This window comes from Mobula birostris, chromosome 15 (assembly GCF_030028105.1).
Source record: "Mobula birostris isolate sMobBir1 chromosome 15, sMobBir1.hap1, whole genome shotgun sequence".
NCBI lineage: Eukaryota > Metazoa > Chordata > Chondrichthyes > Myliobatiformes > Myliobatidae > Mobula > Mobula birostris.
In genome coordinates, this window is record NC_092384.1 from 60,719,641 (window position 1) to 60,736,949 (window position 17,309).

Sequence of the window (17,309 nt, forward strand, 5' to 3'; positions counted from 1 at the left end):
CGTATCTAACAAGCCTGATAGAGTTCTTTGAGGAGGTGACCAGGCATATAGATGAGGATAGTGCAGTGGATGTGATCTGTATGGATTTTAGTAAGGCATTTGACAAGGTTCCACACGGTAGGCTTATTCAGAAAGTTAGAAGGCATGGGATCCAGGGAAGTTTGGCCAGGTGGATTCAGAATTGGCTTGCTTGCAGAAGGCAGAGGGTGGTGGTGGAGAGATTACATTCAGAGTGGAGGATTGTGACGAGTGGTGTCCCACAAGGATCTGTTCTGGGACCTCTACTTTTTGTGATTTTTACTAACGACCTGGATGTGGGGGTAGAAGGGTGGGTTGGCAACTTTGTAGACGACCCAAAGGTTGGTGGTGTTGTAGATAGTGTAGAGGATTGTCAAAGATTGCAGAGAGACATTGATAGGATGCAGAAGTGGGCTGAGAAGTGGCAGATGGAATTCAACCTGGAGAAGTGTGAGGCGGTACACTTTGGAAGGACAAACTCCAAGGCAGAGTACAAAGTAAATGGCAGGATACTTGGTAGTGTGGAGGAGCAGAGGGATCTGGGGGTACATGTCCACAGATCCCTGAAAGTTGCCTCACAGGTGGATAGGGTAGTTAAGAAAGCTTATGGGGTGTTAGCTTTCATAAGTCGAGGGATAGAGTTTAAGAGTTGCGATGTAATGATGCAGCTCTATAAAACTCTGGTTAGGCCACACTTGGAGTATTGTGTCCAGTTCTGGTCACCTCACTATAGGAAGGATGTGGAAGCATTGGAAAGGGTACAGAGGAGATTTACCAGGATGCTGCCTGGTTTAGAGAGTATGCATTATGATCAGAGATTAAGGGAGCTAGGGCTTTACTCTTTGGAGAGAAGGAGGATGAGAGGAGACATGATAGAGGTGTACAAGATAATAAGAGGAATAGATAGAGTGGATAGCCAGCGCCTCTTCCCCAGGGCACCACTGCTCTATACCAGAAGACATGGCTTTAAGGTAAGGGGTGGGAAGTCTAAGGGGGATATTAGAGGAAGGATTTTTACTCAGAGAGTGGTTGGTGCGAGGAATGCACTGCCAGAGTCAGTGGTGGAGGCAGATACACTAGTGAAGTTTAAGAGACTACTAGACAGGTATATGAAGGAATCTAAGGTGGGGGCTTATATGGGAGGCAGGGTTTGAGGGTCGGCACAACATTGTGGGCCGAAGGGCCTGTACTCTGCTGTACTATTCTATGTTCTATGTTCTTTCTGGCCAGAGAAGTTAATTGATATTGTAGAAATACAAAATCTTAAATTCCTCCAGTATTCAGTACCAGTTTTAAATTAGTAAGATTAGTTGTCTGTTAATGAACTGAAATTGCAACTTCATGAAACATAACAGGAAGGTTGAAGTGGAGCAACCATCTTAATGATGCCAATGCTAGATGCTGTTACAGTTGGCAATGTGGGATTGGGGGGTGGGGTGTGGGCAGTGGTAAGTCTTTTCCATACCACCAGGTGCAGTAAAGAAGGCTGATCCAACAGACCTTGGGGATTCTAGGCAAATTAGTAAATTTGTTCTAAAGTTGACGAGGTTATAAGAGACAGAGGGTGTTGGTAAAGTGTTGATGTTGTGATTGAAAGCTGTAACCAATGGGATCTGTACTGGAACCACTTTTGTTTGTCATAAATAATTTGAATATGAATGTAGATTATGAGGATAACAGAGCATAGATATTGATAAACTTTACTCTATAACAGAGGTATCTAAAATCCAAAGGTGCATGTTTAAGGCAAGGAGTAAGAATGTTGGAGGGAATCTGCAGAAATAAATTTTCACGGAATGGTTGCAATCTGAGAAGGTGATAGAGGCAGGTGCTTAAAATGTTCATGTATAAATAAAACTATATGGATAAGTACTTGGATCTGAAAAGCATACAAGGTTTCTTGGTGTTGTATTTTGGATTAGTATACAGTAGATAGGTACTTGATAGTCAGCATAGACACAGTGGGGCAGAAGGGCCTGTTTCTGTGCCTTACAACCCTGGCTCTTAAAAAGGTAGCATCAATGTGATTATGAAGCTCATTGGATCATCATAAAATATCTGTTTCCATTCAGCTAGGTCTTCCAAATGTATGGTAATGGACTATAACAAGCTTGGAGTGGATCAAATTATAATCATATTTATTACTTGCAAAAGAAAGTCTTCCTCCATTCGTTAAGTTGTTGTTAGGTAGCTTCAATCTTATAGCTCAAAACAGATCATATATGTTTACAGAGTTTGGTAATTCATCAACTGCATATCTTTGAAGTTGTTCCATCCCTTAATTGCATTCCTTTCTTATCTGCATCTGTCTTAAATGAGTTGTCTTTAATGAGCCCCATTTGTCTTGAGGCTTCTTACCACCTCCCCCCCCCCCACCCCCGCAACAGCTATATCCTGTTTTTCTCTGTGGCTAAAACACACATCACATCCTTGCAAAACAGCAAAGCACTCTGGGATTACACATGTTCCATTTTGTTACATTACGTTTTACAAACTGTATAAATTCATAAAGACTTCAGGGTTACAGAAATATTCCCACAGCCCTTTTCAGAAAAAAATGTTTTCTTATTACCTGCTGTAGTATGTATGTAACAATCTTCTCCAGCCCATAATCCCATTTGTATGAAAATTACTATGAGGAATCGAAGAACAAGAGAACAAGCCCTAAGAACAAGAGAAAACATTACAATCACAAATTGTACTTACTTGAAAATGTACCACACTCTAACATTTGTGGGACTAAATCTTGAGGTTCTCTACTCATCTACACTGCGAGTTCCTTCAATGTATAGGTTGCGGTCGTTCCAGGTGCATGGCTCACCTCCAGCTTCTCCAAGGCAGTTGGGGTTGCACAGTATTGTGCTGGCCAACAATGATGGCATTTCAAAAATAAACATTCTTAAGGCCAAATCAATGTAATGACATTCCTTACAAAATAATGGTAGAAATATATTCCCTTCTTTACGAAGAGATACAGTCAACGTTTCAGGCCGAGACCCTTCGTCAGTACCTCTTCCTATAGGTGCTGCCCGGCCTGCTGCGTTCACCGGCATTTTTTATGTGTGTTGCTTGAAATTCCAGCATCTGCAGATTTCCTTGTGTTTGCGTTATTCCTTTCTTTGATCAGTTTGAACATTGTACTGCCTTATCCCATTAGCCACTGTATAGTCATAGTTTAGCAGAAAAATTCTAACAGATGTTTCTGTAGCTGGAAAGGAAAACTCAGGGGGTTGGTATGAGTATATGTGGCACTGTGAAAGGAATTTAGATTTTGTATTTGGTGCACAAGCATTTATTGCTGAATTATTTATTTCCTTAGAACTTACTCCTGTTACCTTGTCATCTTGATCATCAGCTAGGCAGTAATGTTTCCCTTCAAAGCAAAATATTGAATATGAAGCACTAAGAAACTATCCCAGTAATATAGCAAAGGGAGAGGCTGTGTGGATTTTCACAGGTCTCTCTAGTTTGTATATGATTTTGTTTTCTACATAGATGAATGTAAAGGAGATTATCCCACTTTATGCAATTTTATCTAAACTTTACTGCTAATCCTCAATCCTGACTGTACTTCTCTTATTGTGAAAGATCTATCAAAAAATACTAAAAGATCTTTTTAAAAAAAGAAAGTAAACATGATAAGGATGGACAATGTCCATGTGCATGCATAGAATATAGAACAGTGGTAGACTATAAGACTGAGTCATGGAGTGAAATTAGGCCATTTGGCCCATCAGGTCTGCTATGTCATTTCATTTCCCATTTCCCTCTCAACCCCATTCTCCCACCTTTTCCCTGTAATCTTATGCGCCCTGACTAATCAAGAACCTATTAACCTCTTGTCTTAAATACACCCAATGACTTGGCATCCACAACCTCCTGTGGCAATGAATTCCAGAGATTCATCACCCTTTGGCTAAAGAAATTCCTCCTCCTCTCCATTCTAAATTGGTATCACTTTGTTTTCAGGCTGTGCCCTCTGGTCCTAGACTCCGCCACCATAGGAAACATCCTCTCCACATCCACTCCATCAGGCCCTTTCAACATTTGATAGGTTTCAATGAGATCCTCCCCTCCACACTTCTAAATACCAGCAAGTACAGGTCCAGAGCCAGCAAACACTCCTTGTATAATAAGCCTTTCATTCCCAGAATCATTTTCATGAGCCTCCTCTGAACCCTCCTTAATGTCAGCACATCCTTTCTTAAAAAAGGGGCCCAAAACTGCTCTCAGTACTCGAAGTGAAGCCTCACCAGTGCCTTATTAAGCCTCAGCATCCCATTCTTGCTTTTATATTTTAGTCCTCTTAAAATGAATGCTAGCTAACATTGTATTTGCCTTCCTCACTGCCGAATCAACCTGCAAATTAACCTTTAGGGAATCCTGCATGAGGACTCCTAAGTCCCCTTGCACCTTGGATTTTTGAATTTTCTTCCTGTTTAGAAACAATCAACCCTTTCATTTCTTCTACTAAAGTGCATGACCTTACACTTCCCAACACTGTATTCCATTTACTACTTCCTTGCCATTCTTCTAATCTGTCAAAGTCCTTCTACAGCCTCCCTGCTTTCTCAATACTATGTGCACCTCCACTTAGCTTCATATTGTCAGCATACTTGGTTGCAAAGCATTGACATACAATGTAAAAAAAAAAGCAGTCTCAACACCAACCCTTGCAAAACACCACTAGTCACCAACAACCAATCAGAAAAGGCTCCCTTTATTTACAGTTTTTGCTTCCTGCCAATCAGCAAATGCTCTATCTTTGCTATATTCTTTCCTCTAATACCTTGATCTCGTCTGGTTAAGCAGCCTCATGTGTGGCACCTTGTCAAAAGCCTACTGAAAATCCAAGTACACAACATCCACTGATTCTCCTTTGTCTATTCTGCTTGTTATTTCTTCGAAGAATTCCAACCACATCTGAAACAATTGACTCCAACATCTTCCCAGCCACTGAGATCAGGCTAAGTGGACTATAACTTCATTTTATCTGCCTCCCTCCCTTTTTGAAGAGTGGAGTGTCATTTGTAATTTTCAAGTCTTCTGGAACTATGCCAGAATCTATTGATTCTTGAAAGATCATTACCAATGCCTCCACAATCTCTTCAGCTACCTCTTTCAGAACCATGGGGTATAGTCCATCTGATCCAGGTGATTATCTACCTTCAGACCTTTCAGTTTCCCAACCACCTTCTCCCTAGTAGTGGTAACTTGGCATACTTCATAACCCCTAACACCTGGAACTTCCAGCATATGCTGGTGTCTTCCACAGTGAATACTGATCCAAACTACTTATTCAGTTTGTCCACTATTTCCTTGTCCCCCATTACTCCCTCTCTGGATGCAGCAATCCAATATCTACTCTCTTTTACTTTTTGTATATCTTTAAAAAAACAACTTTTGTTATCCTTTATTAGCAAGCTTGCCTTCATATTTTATCTTCCCAATCCTCCAACTTCCCACTATTTTTTTGCGCTATTATATGCCCTCTCTTTTGCTTTTCTGTTGGCTCTGACCCTCGTTATCAGCCACCGTTGCATCATCCTGCCTTTAGAGTACTACTACTTCAGGGTGTATCTTATCTTGTGCCTTTCAATTGCTCCCAAAAGCTCCAGCCATTGTTGCTTTGCCATCTTTGCTGATAGTTCAGTACAGCTCCTTCAGCCCACCATGTTGTGCTGATATTTTAACCTTCTCTAAAATCAATCTAACCCTTCTGTGGCATGTGGCCCTACATTTCTCAATTATCCATAAGCCTTTCTAAGAGCCTCTGAAATGTCCCTAATATATCTGCCTCTACCATCACCCTCTGTAAGGTGATTTACCACTTACCACTCTGTATATTTAAAAAAAAAACTACCTCTGACATCCTCCTATACTTAGCCATTGCTCCCCTGGGAAAAGCCTTTTATTATCTTATACACCTATCAAGCCACTCCATGCATGGCTACAAAGTCATGTAGGCAGAATGAATATTTCATGAACTTGGACATTTAAAAATGTAACAGAAAGAAAGGCCTCTTGAAAATTAAGCAATGTATTAGAATAGTTTCATAAAGGCATCATAATATTTGCAAATCTCCAACACAATATTTCTAAATTGTAATGATTATTGTAATATGGAAAATATGGCAGCAAGGTACTGTGCATGGAAATGTGATTTTTTTTTGGTGATCCTGATTAAAGGATAATGATTGACATGCTGAGGAAGGGCTGCTCTTTTGGAAAAAATGCTGTGGATTTTTTCCTCAAGAATGTTCTAAAATCTCAAAGTAGGACTTTGTGCTCAGATTTCTGAAGTTGAACTTCTTATATAAAAAAACCTGGTGACTCAAAAGCAAGAATGCTTCCAACTATAGCAAACAAAGAATTTGAATTTTTAATAATATACTTTTGAAGTTATTAGAAATAAGTTTATTTCACATGTGGTTCTTAGATGCTCTAGGTTTGCCTTTCAGGTTGCTCCCATGAACCAGAGACGAGTAGATTTTTACTTGGATGCCTTTGCTGACTTTCTGATAGCTGTTGGAGGCAGAAATGAGAATGGTGCTTTATCCTCTGTTGAAATTTATGACCCCGTTAAAGATTCATGGTCCTATGTTGCTGGACTACCAAGGTATTGTGTTAATATTTGTATATTTAATACAGGTTGAGCGCCACTTATCCAAAATGCTTGGAAGTGTTTCCGGTTTCAGATTTTTTAGGATGTTGGAATATTTGCATCTATAATACCTTGGGAATGGAATACAAGTATAAACACAACTCCATTTACATTGTACATACAGCAATATAGTACAGAAAACCTGAAGGTAGTTTTATATAATTTTTTAAATTTTTTGCATGCAACAAAAATGTATATTAAACCACCAGAAAGATAATTTATCACTAGCTCGGCCGATCAGGTGGATAGTCAGTGGTTGTCTGGCATTGCCATCAGTCCCAACTCTGAATTTATGTACTACCAGTAAGCAGTCCTTGTCTTACACTTATTCATCATATATGTACTGATGCAGCTCTTCAGCCTGTTAGATTTTCATCAGCGATAACCTTGGCAAACTCATCAACAAAGTTCTCTGCTGCTTTGTGATCAGCAGACACTTTATCACTACAATTCTTTAAAAATTTAAATCTGTGGCTTTTCTTAAAGTTCTGCAACCAGCCTGCTGAATGTTCACAATTATCTTTAATTTTCATTTTGCCATGATAGATCCTTTTGTATTTTATGATCAGCATACCATTAAGTGGCATATGTTCATTCCAATGCTGACGAATACATTCTTTGAATACATGATTGAGATCTTCATTTTTTGTTTTATGTAGTGGTTTTTCTATTTTTCATTAACTTCTGTTCATTACCTATGCATGGTGATTTCTCAGAATAGTCTGGTGCACAGAGTCCTGTGCATTGCCTAGGAACCTTCTTAGCGCTTTGTAGAATTTTCTGTTTGTAACATCATGCCAGTGCTCAGTTAAATATTGGATTTTGGAGGTTTTTGGATTTCAGAATTTCAGATGAGGAGTGCTCAACCTGAATGTAATTTCTATTGATCATCAGCATTTATTTTGAAACAGATATCATTTATAATACTTTAAATCTGTGATTTTTGTTTTTGCAATGTTCTGAAGTGCATTGCAAAAACACCTTTAATGTTTGAACCTTCTTCCCATTTAGATAATAGTCTGCACTATTGTTCCTTTTACCAAAATACAGTTTCATACATTTCCCAACACTCTATTCCATCTGCCACTTTTTTGCCCATTGTTCTAATTTGTCTTAAGTCTTGCTGCAGTCACATTGCTTCCTCAGCACTATCTACCTCTCCACCTATCTTCGTGTCGTCCACAAACTTTGCCATAATGCTATCAATTCCATTATCTAAATCATTGTCAAACAATTTGAAAAGCAGTGGTCCCAATACTGATCTCTGAGGAACACCACTAGTCACCGGCAGCCAATCAGAAAAGGCCCCTTTTTTATCCCCACTCGCTGCCTCCTGCCTGTCAGCCATTCTGCTATCTGTGCCAGTATCTTTCCTGTAACATCATAGGATTATAACTTGTTAAGCAGTCTCATGTGTGGCACCTTATCAAACGCCTTCTGAAATTCCAAGTAAATGACATCCACTGCCTCTCCTTTGTCCACCCTGCTTGTTACTTCCTCGAAGAACTCTAACAGATTTGTCAGGCAAGATTTCCTTTTACAGAAACCTTTGACTTATTTTATCATTAGTCTCCAAGTACCTCGAAATCTCAACCTTAGTAATAAACTCCACCACTTTCTCAGCCACTGAGGTTAGGCTAACTGGCCTATAATTTCCTTTCTTTTGCTTTCCTCCCTTCTTAAAGAGTGGAGTGACATTTGCAATCTTCCAGTCCTCGGAGACTGTGCCAGAATCAAGTGATTCTTGAAAGATCACGATCAATGCATCCGTTATCTCTTCAGCAACCTGTCTCAGGATCCTGGGATGTAGTCTGTCTGGCCCAGGTGACTTATCCACCTTAAGACCTTTGAGTTTGCCTTGCACTTTTTGCTTTGTGATAGAAATGGCACTCACTGCTGAACCTCTGCCACACTGCTAGTATCTTCCTCAGTGAAGACAGATGCTAAGTACTCATTGACTTCATCTGCCATTTCTTTGTTCCCCATTACTACCTCACCAGCATCATTTTCAAGTGGTCCAGTGTCAACTCCCACCTGCTTTTTACTCTTGATATAACTGGAAAAAAAAAATTTTGGTATCCTGCTTTATATTATTGGCTAGTCTGCCCTCATATTTCATTTTTCCCTTCTTATAGCTTTTTTAGTTGCCTTTTGTTGGATTTTAAGAACTTCTCAATCATCCAACTTCCCACTCACCTTTGCTACCTTATATGCCCTCTCCTTGGCTTTTATGCAGTCCTTAACTTCCTTTGTCAGCTACGATTGCCTACCCATCCCATTTGAGAACTTCTTCCTCTGTGGGACATACTTATCCTGCGCCTTGTGAACTATTCCTAGAAACTTCAGCCATCTTTGCTCTGCTGTCATCTCTACCAGTAACCTCCTCCAATTCACCTAGGCAAGCTCCTCTCTCATGTCTCTGTAATTCATAGATAGCACAGTAGCATAGAGGCTGGTTTATTGTTTTACTGTGGTTATGGCCAAGGTTTGATTCCACCAATGTTTCTAAGGAGCTTGAACATTCTCCCAATGATCGCATGGGTTTCTTCCAGGTGCTCCACTTTCTTCTCCCAGTCCAAAGATATAGATCTAAGTATTAGTGAGTTCTAGGCTTGCTGACAAGATTTAAACTGAGGATTAGTGTTTGAGAAGAATCCAAATATGCTATTAATTTTAAATAATCAGATCTAATTGCTGCACCATCTTTCTGCTGGGGTGCATAGCATTCAATAAAATATTTCCTGAGTAACATATACCATTGTGTAATCGATATTGGCCCATTTGATGTTGTTAAGTCAACAAAAATCTTGTTGTGCATCATTTATTTAACATATATACAATCTACTGTCTTTGTTGTACATCTTGTGAATTGTTTTATATGACTACAAATGTGACAAAATCCAACAAAACATCTTGTGCTGTTTTTATCTGCTTTTCTCTCAAATTAACCTATTAACTTGAGAATGCACCCATTTCTTCACTGTATATCAGCTTGAATCTTATCCATGTTTTGTAATACAGCATTAAAATTTTTACTTTTAAATTCTTCAAAAAAAGTTTAATAAATTGGACAGCAGTACTTCAGTTTTTTTAAATATATTAATCTTGTGTTCCTTTCCTTTGTTATCTTCTCTAGTCTCAAATGGGCCTTCCACACCTATTCTCTAATGAAAAATGTGTCTAATCTTTCAAACATTCCAGTTTTTTATAGTGCAACCTAAAAGCGGTTTTTAAAAATATATATTATATAACAAGTGTGTTATTAGATTAAAACTACCACATAAATAAGATAGACATTGATAAGAAGGGATCAGCATGACTTTGTGTGTGGAAAGTCGTGCTTGATGAACCTTTGGGAGTTGATTTGCAGATGTACCCAAAACATAGATGAGGATAGGGCTGTGGATGTTGTCCCTTGGGACTTCAGCAAGGCTTTCAACAGGGTAAGAATCAGGTTTATTGTTACTGATGTAAGTCGTGAAATTTGTTTTGTAGCAGCAATACAGTGCAGGCTTAATTAATTACTATCAATAACAATAGTGCAAAAGAGGAATAGTAATCTAGTGTAGGAGACTATGATGGTTGAAGGTTCTTTCTCAGGATGAAGGCCAGTGTACAGGGGTCAGTATTGGGACCCCTGTTATTTACATAAGTAATTTGGATGTGAATGAACAATGTTTGATCAGTAAGTTTGTTGATAGTTGATATTGTTATTGTAGATTACAAGGGGATCTTGAGCAGTTAAGGAAGTGGGTCAAGGAAAGGTCAATGGATTTCAATAGATGCATTTTGGAAAGAAACTGGTGTAGGATTTGTACTATAAATGGTAGGACACTACAGAATATAATGGAACAAAGACTTGGGAATACAAACAACAGGAATTCTGCAGATGCTGGAAATTCAAGCAACACACATCAAAGTTGCTGGTGAATGCAGCAGGCCAGGCAGCATCTGTAGGAAGAGGTGCAGTTGACGTTTCGGGTCTCGGCCTGAAACGTCGACTGCACCTCTTCCTACAGATGCTGCCTAGCCTGCTGCGTTCACCAGCAACTTTGATGTGTGTTGCTTGGGAATACAAGTTCATAGTTTGTTGAAAGGAGCATGAAAAATGATGAAAAGAGAATTTAGCACACTGGCCTTCAATTATGGCATTGAGTGTAGGAGTTGAAACATTATGTTGCAGTTATAAAATCATTGGTGAGGCCGCACTTGGAGTAATGTGTACATTTTTGTTCCTAACTGACATGGTTAAACTGGAAAGAGTACAAAATAGATCTATGAGGAGGCTGCCAGGACTAGAGGGCCTTCAATGAAAGGGAGAGGTTGGCCAGGCTAAATGTTTATACCTTGGAACAAAGAAACACGTAGAATGAAGGGCAACCTTATAGAAATCTTAAAATTGAAGCACAGGTTAGGTAAGTCTTTTCCCCAGAGTAGGTGCATACAGAATTAGGGGGCATATATTTAGGGTGAGAATGGAAATATTTAAAGGAACCCAAGGGGCAACTTTTTCCACCAGAGAGGCCAGCGGAAGTGGTTAAAGCAGGCACTATAGTATCAATTAAGCAACACTTAGATTGGTTTGTGAAGGGCAGGAGCTTGGAGGAATACAAGCCAAATGCAGGAAATTTGTGACTAACTGGGAGGACACCATGGTCAGCATGGACTAGTTGGGCTGTAGGGCCTATATTAATACTGTGTTGTTCTCTGATTCTAAATGATTCATGCAAATAGAACCCAAGGGGATAACTTCACTCACTTCACCTGCCCCATCATTGGAATGTTCCCACAATCTATGGACTCACTTTCAAGGACTCTTCACTTCATGTCCACGAGGTGTATTGCTTATTTATTTATTATTCTTTTTTCTTTCCTTTTTGTATTTGCACAGTTTGTATTTTTCATTGGTGTGGTCTTTCATTGATTCTATAAGGTTATTATTCTATTATGGATTTGTTGAGTATGCTTGCATGAAAATGAATCTCAAGGTTATATATGGTGACATATGTATTTTGAGAATTTACTTTGAACTTGGCACTTTATTACTGTGATTTACTGTACTGGTTGAACCATTTCTACCTTAAGTATATTTACAACTGTTTTATCATGATCTGTCTTTCTCTTTCACAGGTTTACTTATGGCCATGCTGGTTCAATATACAAGGAATTTGTGTACATTTCAGGTGGTCACGATTACCAAATTGGACCTTACAGAAAGAATCTTCTTTGCTATGATTATCGAACTGATGTCTGGGAAGAGAAAAGACCTATGATAACTGCCCGAGGATGGCACAGCATGTGCACACTGCATGATCATATCTATGCTATAGGCGGTAGTGATGATCACATTGAATCAATGGAACGATTTGATATTTTAAGTGTGGAATGTTACAGTCCACAATGTAACCAGTGGACTCGAGTTTCCTCTCTTCTGGAGGCCAACAGTGAGTCAGGTGTGGCAGTTATGAGCGGAAAAATCTATATTCTTGGGGGTTACAGCTGGGAGAACACGGTGTTTTCAAAAACTGTACAGATATATAACAGAATTGAGAATAAGTGGTTCCGTGGCACTGATCTCCCAAAGTTGATTGCAGGAGTATCAGCTTGCATTTGTGTTCTGAACCCTAGGTCTTCAGAGAAGAAGTTAAAGACTTTACACCAGGATTGTAGTAGATAGTAACCAGTCCAATTAGGTGCAATCTCAGGATGTCTGTGAGATTAATTTAGCACATTGTAATATAGAAAAAGCATGTAGCAATCCTCACCGGTGTTGCATTTCAGCCATTTGGCAATAATATTTAATAGACTTGTGCTATTTATTCTCAGTAACTGCTCTGTAATGCTGTGCTACTGTGTGTTATCTTTGTATGCAGAAGCCTGAAGTGTTATGTGAGTGATCTTAAGATGTGATTTTTTTAAAGAAACAAGAAACCTAAGGCAATGGTGTGTTTTGAATGGGAGACAGCAATGTGTGTAAACCTAAGTATTACTTTCATTTGTTCTAATTATAAATTACTTGGAGAAATAGAGTACTCTTAAAGCAGTCTTAAACAAGTGAACGCTATACACAAAAGCTTTCTAATTGTCTAGTCCAATTTCATTTACCCAGTCTTTACAGATGAAATCTGCCAGATCTGCCAAAATGTATTATTAGTGCATTAGTTAAAAAAATACTTCCAGAAGTACTCTTGGTATAACGAACAATGCTAAATAGTCTGAAAGTTTCCCATTATGATTTTCTTAGAGGTATTATTGTCTAATAATTGGCAGTCAAAATAATCAACTATTTTTAAAAAATCGTATATACAGTGCATACCATATCACATTGTGAGAAAGTAAATAAAGCTTGGCTCTAATGTTAAATTAAATCTAACATACAATGTGAAATATTAATGTAGCAGTTGGTGATTTAACAGTTCAATGAGGTCAGTAGAAAATAAAATGAGCTCACACTTTTGAAGTATTATTTTTTTCTCTTTATCAAGATGCCCTTTGTTCATACAAGGAAAAATTCAAAACTCTGAAGATTATTTGCCTGTTCCCATTTCTCCAGTTTTTGCCTTTTGCACCTCTGATCTCTCCATCTATTTTCTTGCATGGAGAAGAACATGTCTTCTCACTTCTGCTCTTGTTGTAGTTCCACAGAAGATCAGTTACTTCCCTTTCAGACTGAAATCAAAAACTCCTTATTTTTGAGGAATAGTGGGAATGAGGTTTCATCTCCAAAGTATTATTGTGTTTTAACTTGTTTTGAAAGGACCTTTTGGTTTGAGTTTCAAAATAATGTGGGTACATATTTAGAAAGTATGATTCATCTTGATCAGTATTGCGTATATTTGTACATTCCTACGTGACAGAGCCATTAGGAAATTTTCTGAGACATTGTAAAGTATGCGAAAATGGCTAGTTTCAGAACACGAGCGGTGCATTCTAACAGTTCAAGCACAAGAAAAAACAATGTAGGTGGAGTTTTCCTTCCTGTTTTAATATAGAAGCACATTTTCTAACTTTTGTAATGAAGTAAGCTGAAAATCATCTTGAAATACAGCAATTAAAAAATCAAACAATTTCATTATATTTCTGGCAAATATACAAATGCAACACACCACTTTCTGAGAATGGGTTATGCAGTAATCCCCCTCATTGCATCCTTTTAACAGACATGTTCAAACTTTATAGTACAGAACATGGGAAACTCTTTCCCTCAAGAAATAATTTCATGTTTGCACTGTTAGTGATTAAAGATCTACTTTGTGCGTCACCATTACTGATCCTGCTATTGAGGGCACAAGAGTTATCTTGCTGAAAATGTTACCTTTGTTTTTAAACAACCATTTTAATACAAAAGTCTAAATGCTACTTTGACCTGTTGAAATTTGCTGTCTTTGAAGTGTACGCTTCTCTTTGATAGACTTTCAAGCTGCTCCCTCTTTTCTGCAATGTTTTGTTGGCAGATTGCTTATTTTACATGTTTTGTACCTCGTTTTTGGGATGACGTTTTTAATATAGAATTTCTTTGTTAATTTGTACTTATTTTTAAAAGGGTTCCAAATAGAAAATTTAGAATGATTTTTAAAATATTTCAAATAACATGTTAAGCCAATTATGAACTATTGGGGGAAAACAAACTACCTGGGTCTGGTGCAACCATGACAATCCCAGATGGAATAAATGATGGCAATGAATTATGTCCAAAGTAATCTAAAATACTGATGTTTACTGAACAAAATATTAACGTCAGAAAGCGTTGGATAACTTAAAGTGCTTGTTACAGAAGAAAAAAAAGTAGATTCAGCATAAATAAATGTAATAATACATCAAAGGAAATTTTGTGAGACAGTAGCTGGCAGATTACGAGGGGCAAATATTTATTCCATAGAGATTGTTAACGAAGTATCAAATTTTAGTTACTTTCTAAGAATGTATGAGTTTTTAACCTCTTGGTTATGGTTGGCTAGCCATTGGGCACTCCCAATGCTTTTTGCAAGTTTCTTCTTTTTGACTAGAATCAAAATGGCCCCAGTAGGCTCCAAGTATGTGCACCTAGGTACGTTTTACAGTTGGAATTAAATATTATTGTCATTCTTAATCTCTCGTTCTGTGGTAATATTCTTCCATCTGTAGTATAGTTGGTGACAAAGTTCCTGCAGGTTAGAATTTAGTCGGTATAGTAGCTCTTAAATCCTCTATGTAAGCAATGTGTAGGCACATGTATATGGTTGTATATTTCAAATTAGCAGACAATTCTGAACATACTGGACTTGTCAATCATTTCACTTACTATGGTGGAGGAGGGGGGGTGTATTGGGGGAACAGTTGTGCTCCAATGTAGGTACCATCAGCTGAATTGCTTGAATTCCTGGAATTAATTACAATCTAATCATGTACAAATTAAAAATGTTCATTCATTCTCATGGATGTTTGGTACCTAATCTTAAATATATGGTATTTCCTTGTACTATAACAGTAAATATTTATTTTAATAGAAAATTCATTGAATTTAGAAAAAAATAGCATGCTTGCATGTGCTGTAATTTTTAAATGAGTTTGAATTTGTTTCTTGAGGAATGTTTTCAGACTACAGTATGTGTGATGGAAGACAGTTCATATCTTAAGCAAGTCAAAGTGTACAGCAGTTGCAATTAAATTAATACAGTGAATGTTGGTATATCCTGTAATTGCAGGATGTATTTTCTCACTGCTGTAACATTAATAAAGATGACTTGTATATTGTACAGCTTCTGAAATTAAATGCTTTTTGCAGACTGCTTCAGTTATTGGTATAATGAAATTACAATTAAAACATCATCTGTATTTTGGTATTCCATACATGTCATCCATTTATTTCTATGCTAACTGTTCAGATGAATGTTTTACCTTGAAGCCCAGCTGGACATGGGAAGCCTAAACTTCATGGAAGACCCCAAGGCCTCCAAGTTTGTAAGAGTATAGATTCTTCTGTTGGACTTGGGCTTTTGTTAATTTTTCAGAACAGTACAGAACACAAATATTTCAGCAGTATTTAAGAATTTATCAGCAAAAGTCCTTGTTTATCTGAAGTTCTGCAGTGATAGTTAGTAATTCATTCACAACTTCACTGAGTTTTGAAATGACAAAGGCTTGATTTTCTTCCAGGGTTTAGTTACCAAGTTCTCAAGATGCAACAGAAAATTATAAAAATCAGTCCATGTGTATTTGTTTTAGAAACCATTGTTTCCGATTGACCCTATTTTTGTTAAATTTGAGGAAATTATAACATTGTAAAGCTTATATTTGACAGAATTTTGGGGTTTCCTGGTCTCATTTATGCTAAACATTTTGAGCCATATAATATCCTACCATGTATTTATGCTGATGAAAATCCTAGCATTTGAAAAAATTGTTATCAAGGGCCATTTCAACTATTGATTCAAGGAACTGTGGTTTCAGATCGGGGAGATAAAATTCTTAAGATTTCTGGACTGTGCTGTTAAACCACACTAATTTTATGCTCTGGCAGCAAGGTGAAGATCTAATCCATCTTTGAATACATAAATGGGCTCAAAGTTAATCACTTATTGACGTGAGTTTATAATCCTTTTATACTTTATTAATTAACATGAATGTTGAACTTTTTGTAAGCTTGCTTCAATTCTGCACTAGTTATCCATTTAAGTTTAGTATTTTCAATAGCTGAAAAATATAATTGAGAGGTTTGTATTTAACTTGGCTAAAACGATGAATCAAGTCAACAGTTTAGAGAAAACAATCCTACTTTTGTTGCTAATAGGTGCATGTTAATGACTGTGTCCAAATTACTAAAAATGATTATTCAAAAGAATGTAAGCTCTGGAATAGTAAAGTGAAAGGAGCCTGATCACTGGTAACTCAGAATGTAACTTGTTGCAGGTATTAAGATGCTGAGCTTGGAAATTGTTTGAGCAGTCCTATATTACAGATTGATGACATGGTACATCTGGTACCTGAAAATGTTAGCAGTATGGTGACTTTGTATTCATTTTTGTAACAACTGGTGTGTTTTCCGGTAATCTTTCGCATACTGTTAAGACACAGCAAGTTTTATCACTTTTTCCTGTGTTGCTTTAATATATGCATTTTAGACAAAGGGGATCTGTCATGAGCCTTTTACAAATTGGCAAAAGGTTATCATTTTTTGCTTTTAATAAAATATGGTAATGTTTTGGTAATTTGTGAAAGAACTTGTATTGGCTTCACCAGGCAACCTTGAATACTTGACAACCAATGAAATTTTTGATGTCCCAAAGTGATTGCAGACAATTTTTGAAGTGTGTCATGTGTTCTCAAGTCAGTTTAGAAATATCAAACTCCCTCATACAGCAACGTGATAACAACGCCCAGGTACTTGTTACAGTATAATGATGCAGCTTCAGGAATAAACAGTAGCCAAGACAATCACTGTGCTCTGCCTTTTGAAATAGCATCTGGAGTTACTTATATCCACCAAAGATAGGTTGACCATCATAATAGACACAGAGGCTTTCAACAGCAAATAACCCCTCCCCCATTCCATTATCTGTACGTATTGAGTGAAGTGTAGAAAGACATAGAAATGAAACAACAATGAAAACCTAATAATTATTACAATTTCAATAAATAGACTTGAAGT

The 17,309-nt window shown here is 37.6% G+C and overlaps 1 protein-coding gene across 2 annotated transcripts in view; it reads left to right on the forward strand.

The window, feature by feature from the left end:
• The window catches only part of klhl36 (kelch-like family member 36), a 35,279-nt gene extending 19,792 nt beyond the window's left edge, over positions 1-15,487 (forward strand). For both annotated transcript variants that reach the window (XM_072279889.1, XM_072279888.1), the window contains 2 exons: positions 6,480-6,637; positions 11,813-15,487. In XM_072279889.1, coding sequence (XP_072135990.1) covers positions 6,480-6,637; positions 11,813-12,359 — 705 coding nt within the window. In that variant the 3' untranslated portion in view covers positions 12,360-15,487. The remainder of the gene's footprint in view (positions 1-6,479; positions 6,638-11,812) is intronic.
• The last annotated feature ends 1,822 nt before the right edge of the window (positions 15,488-17,309 follow it).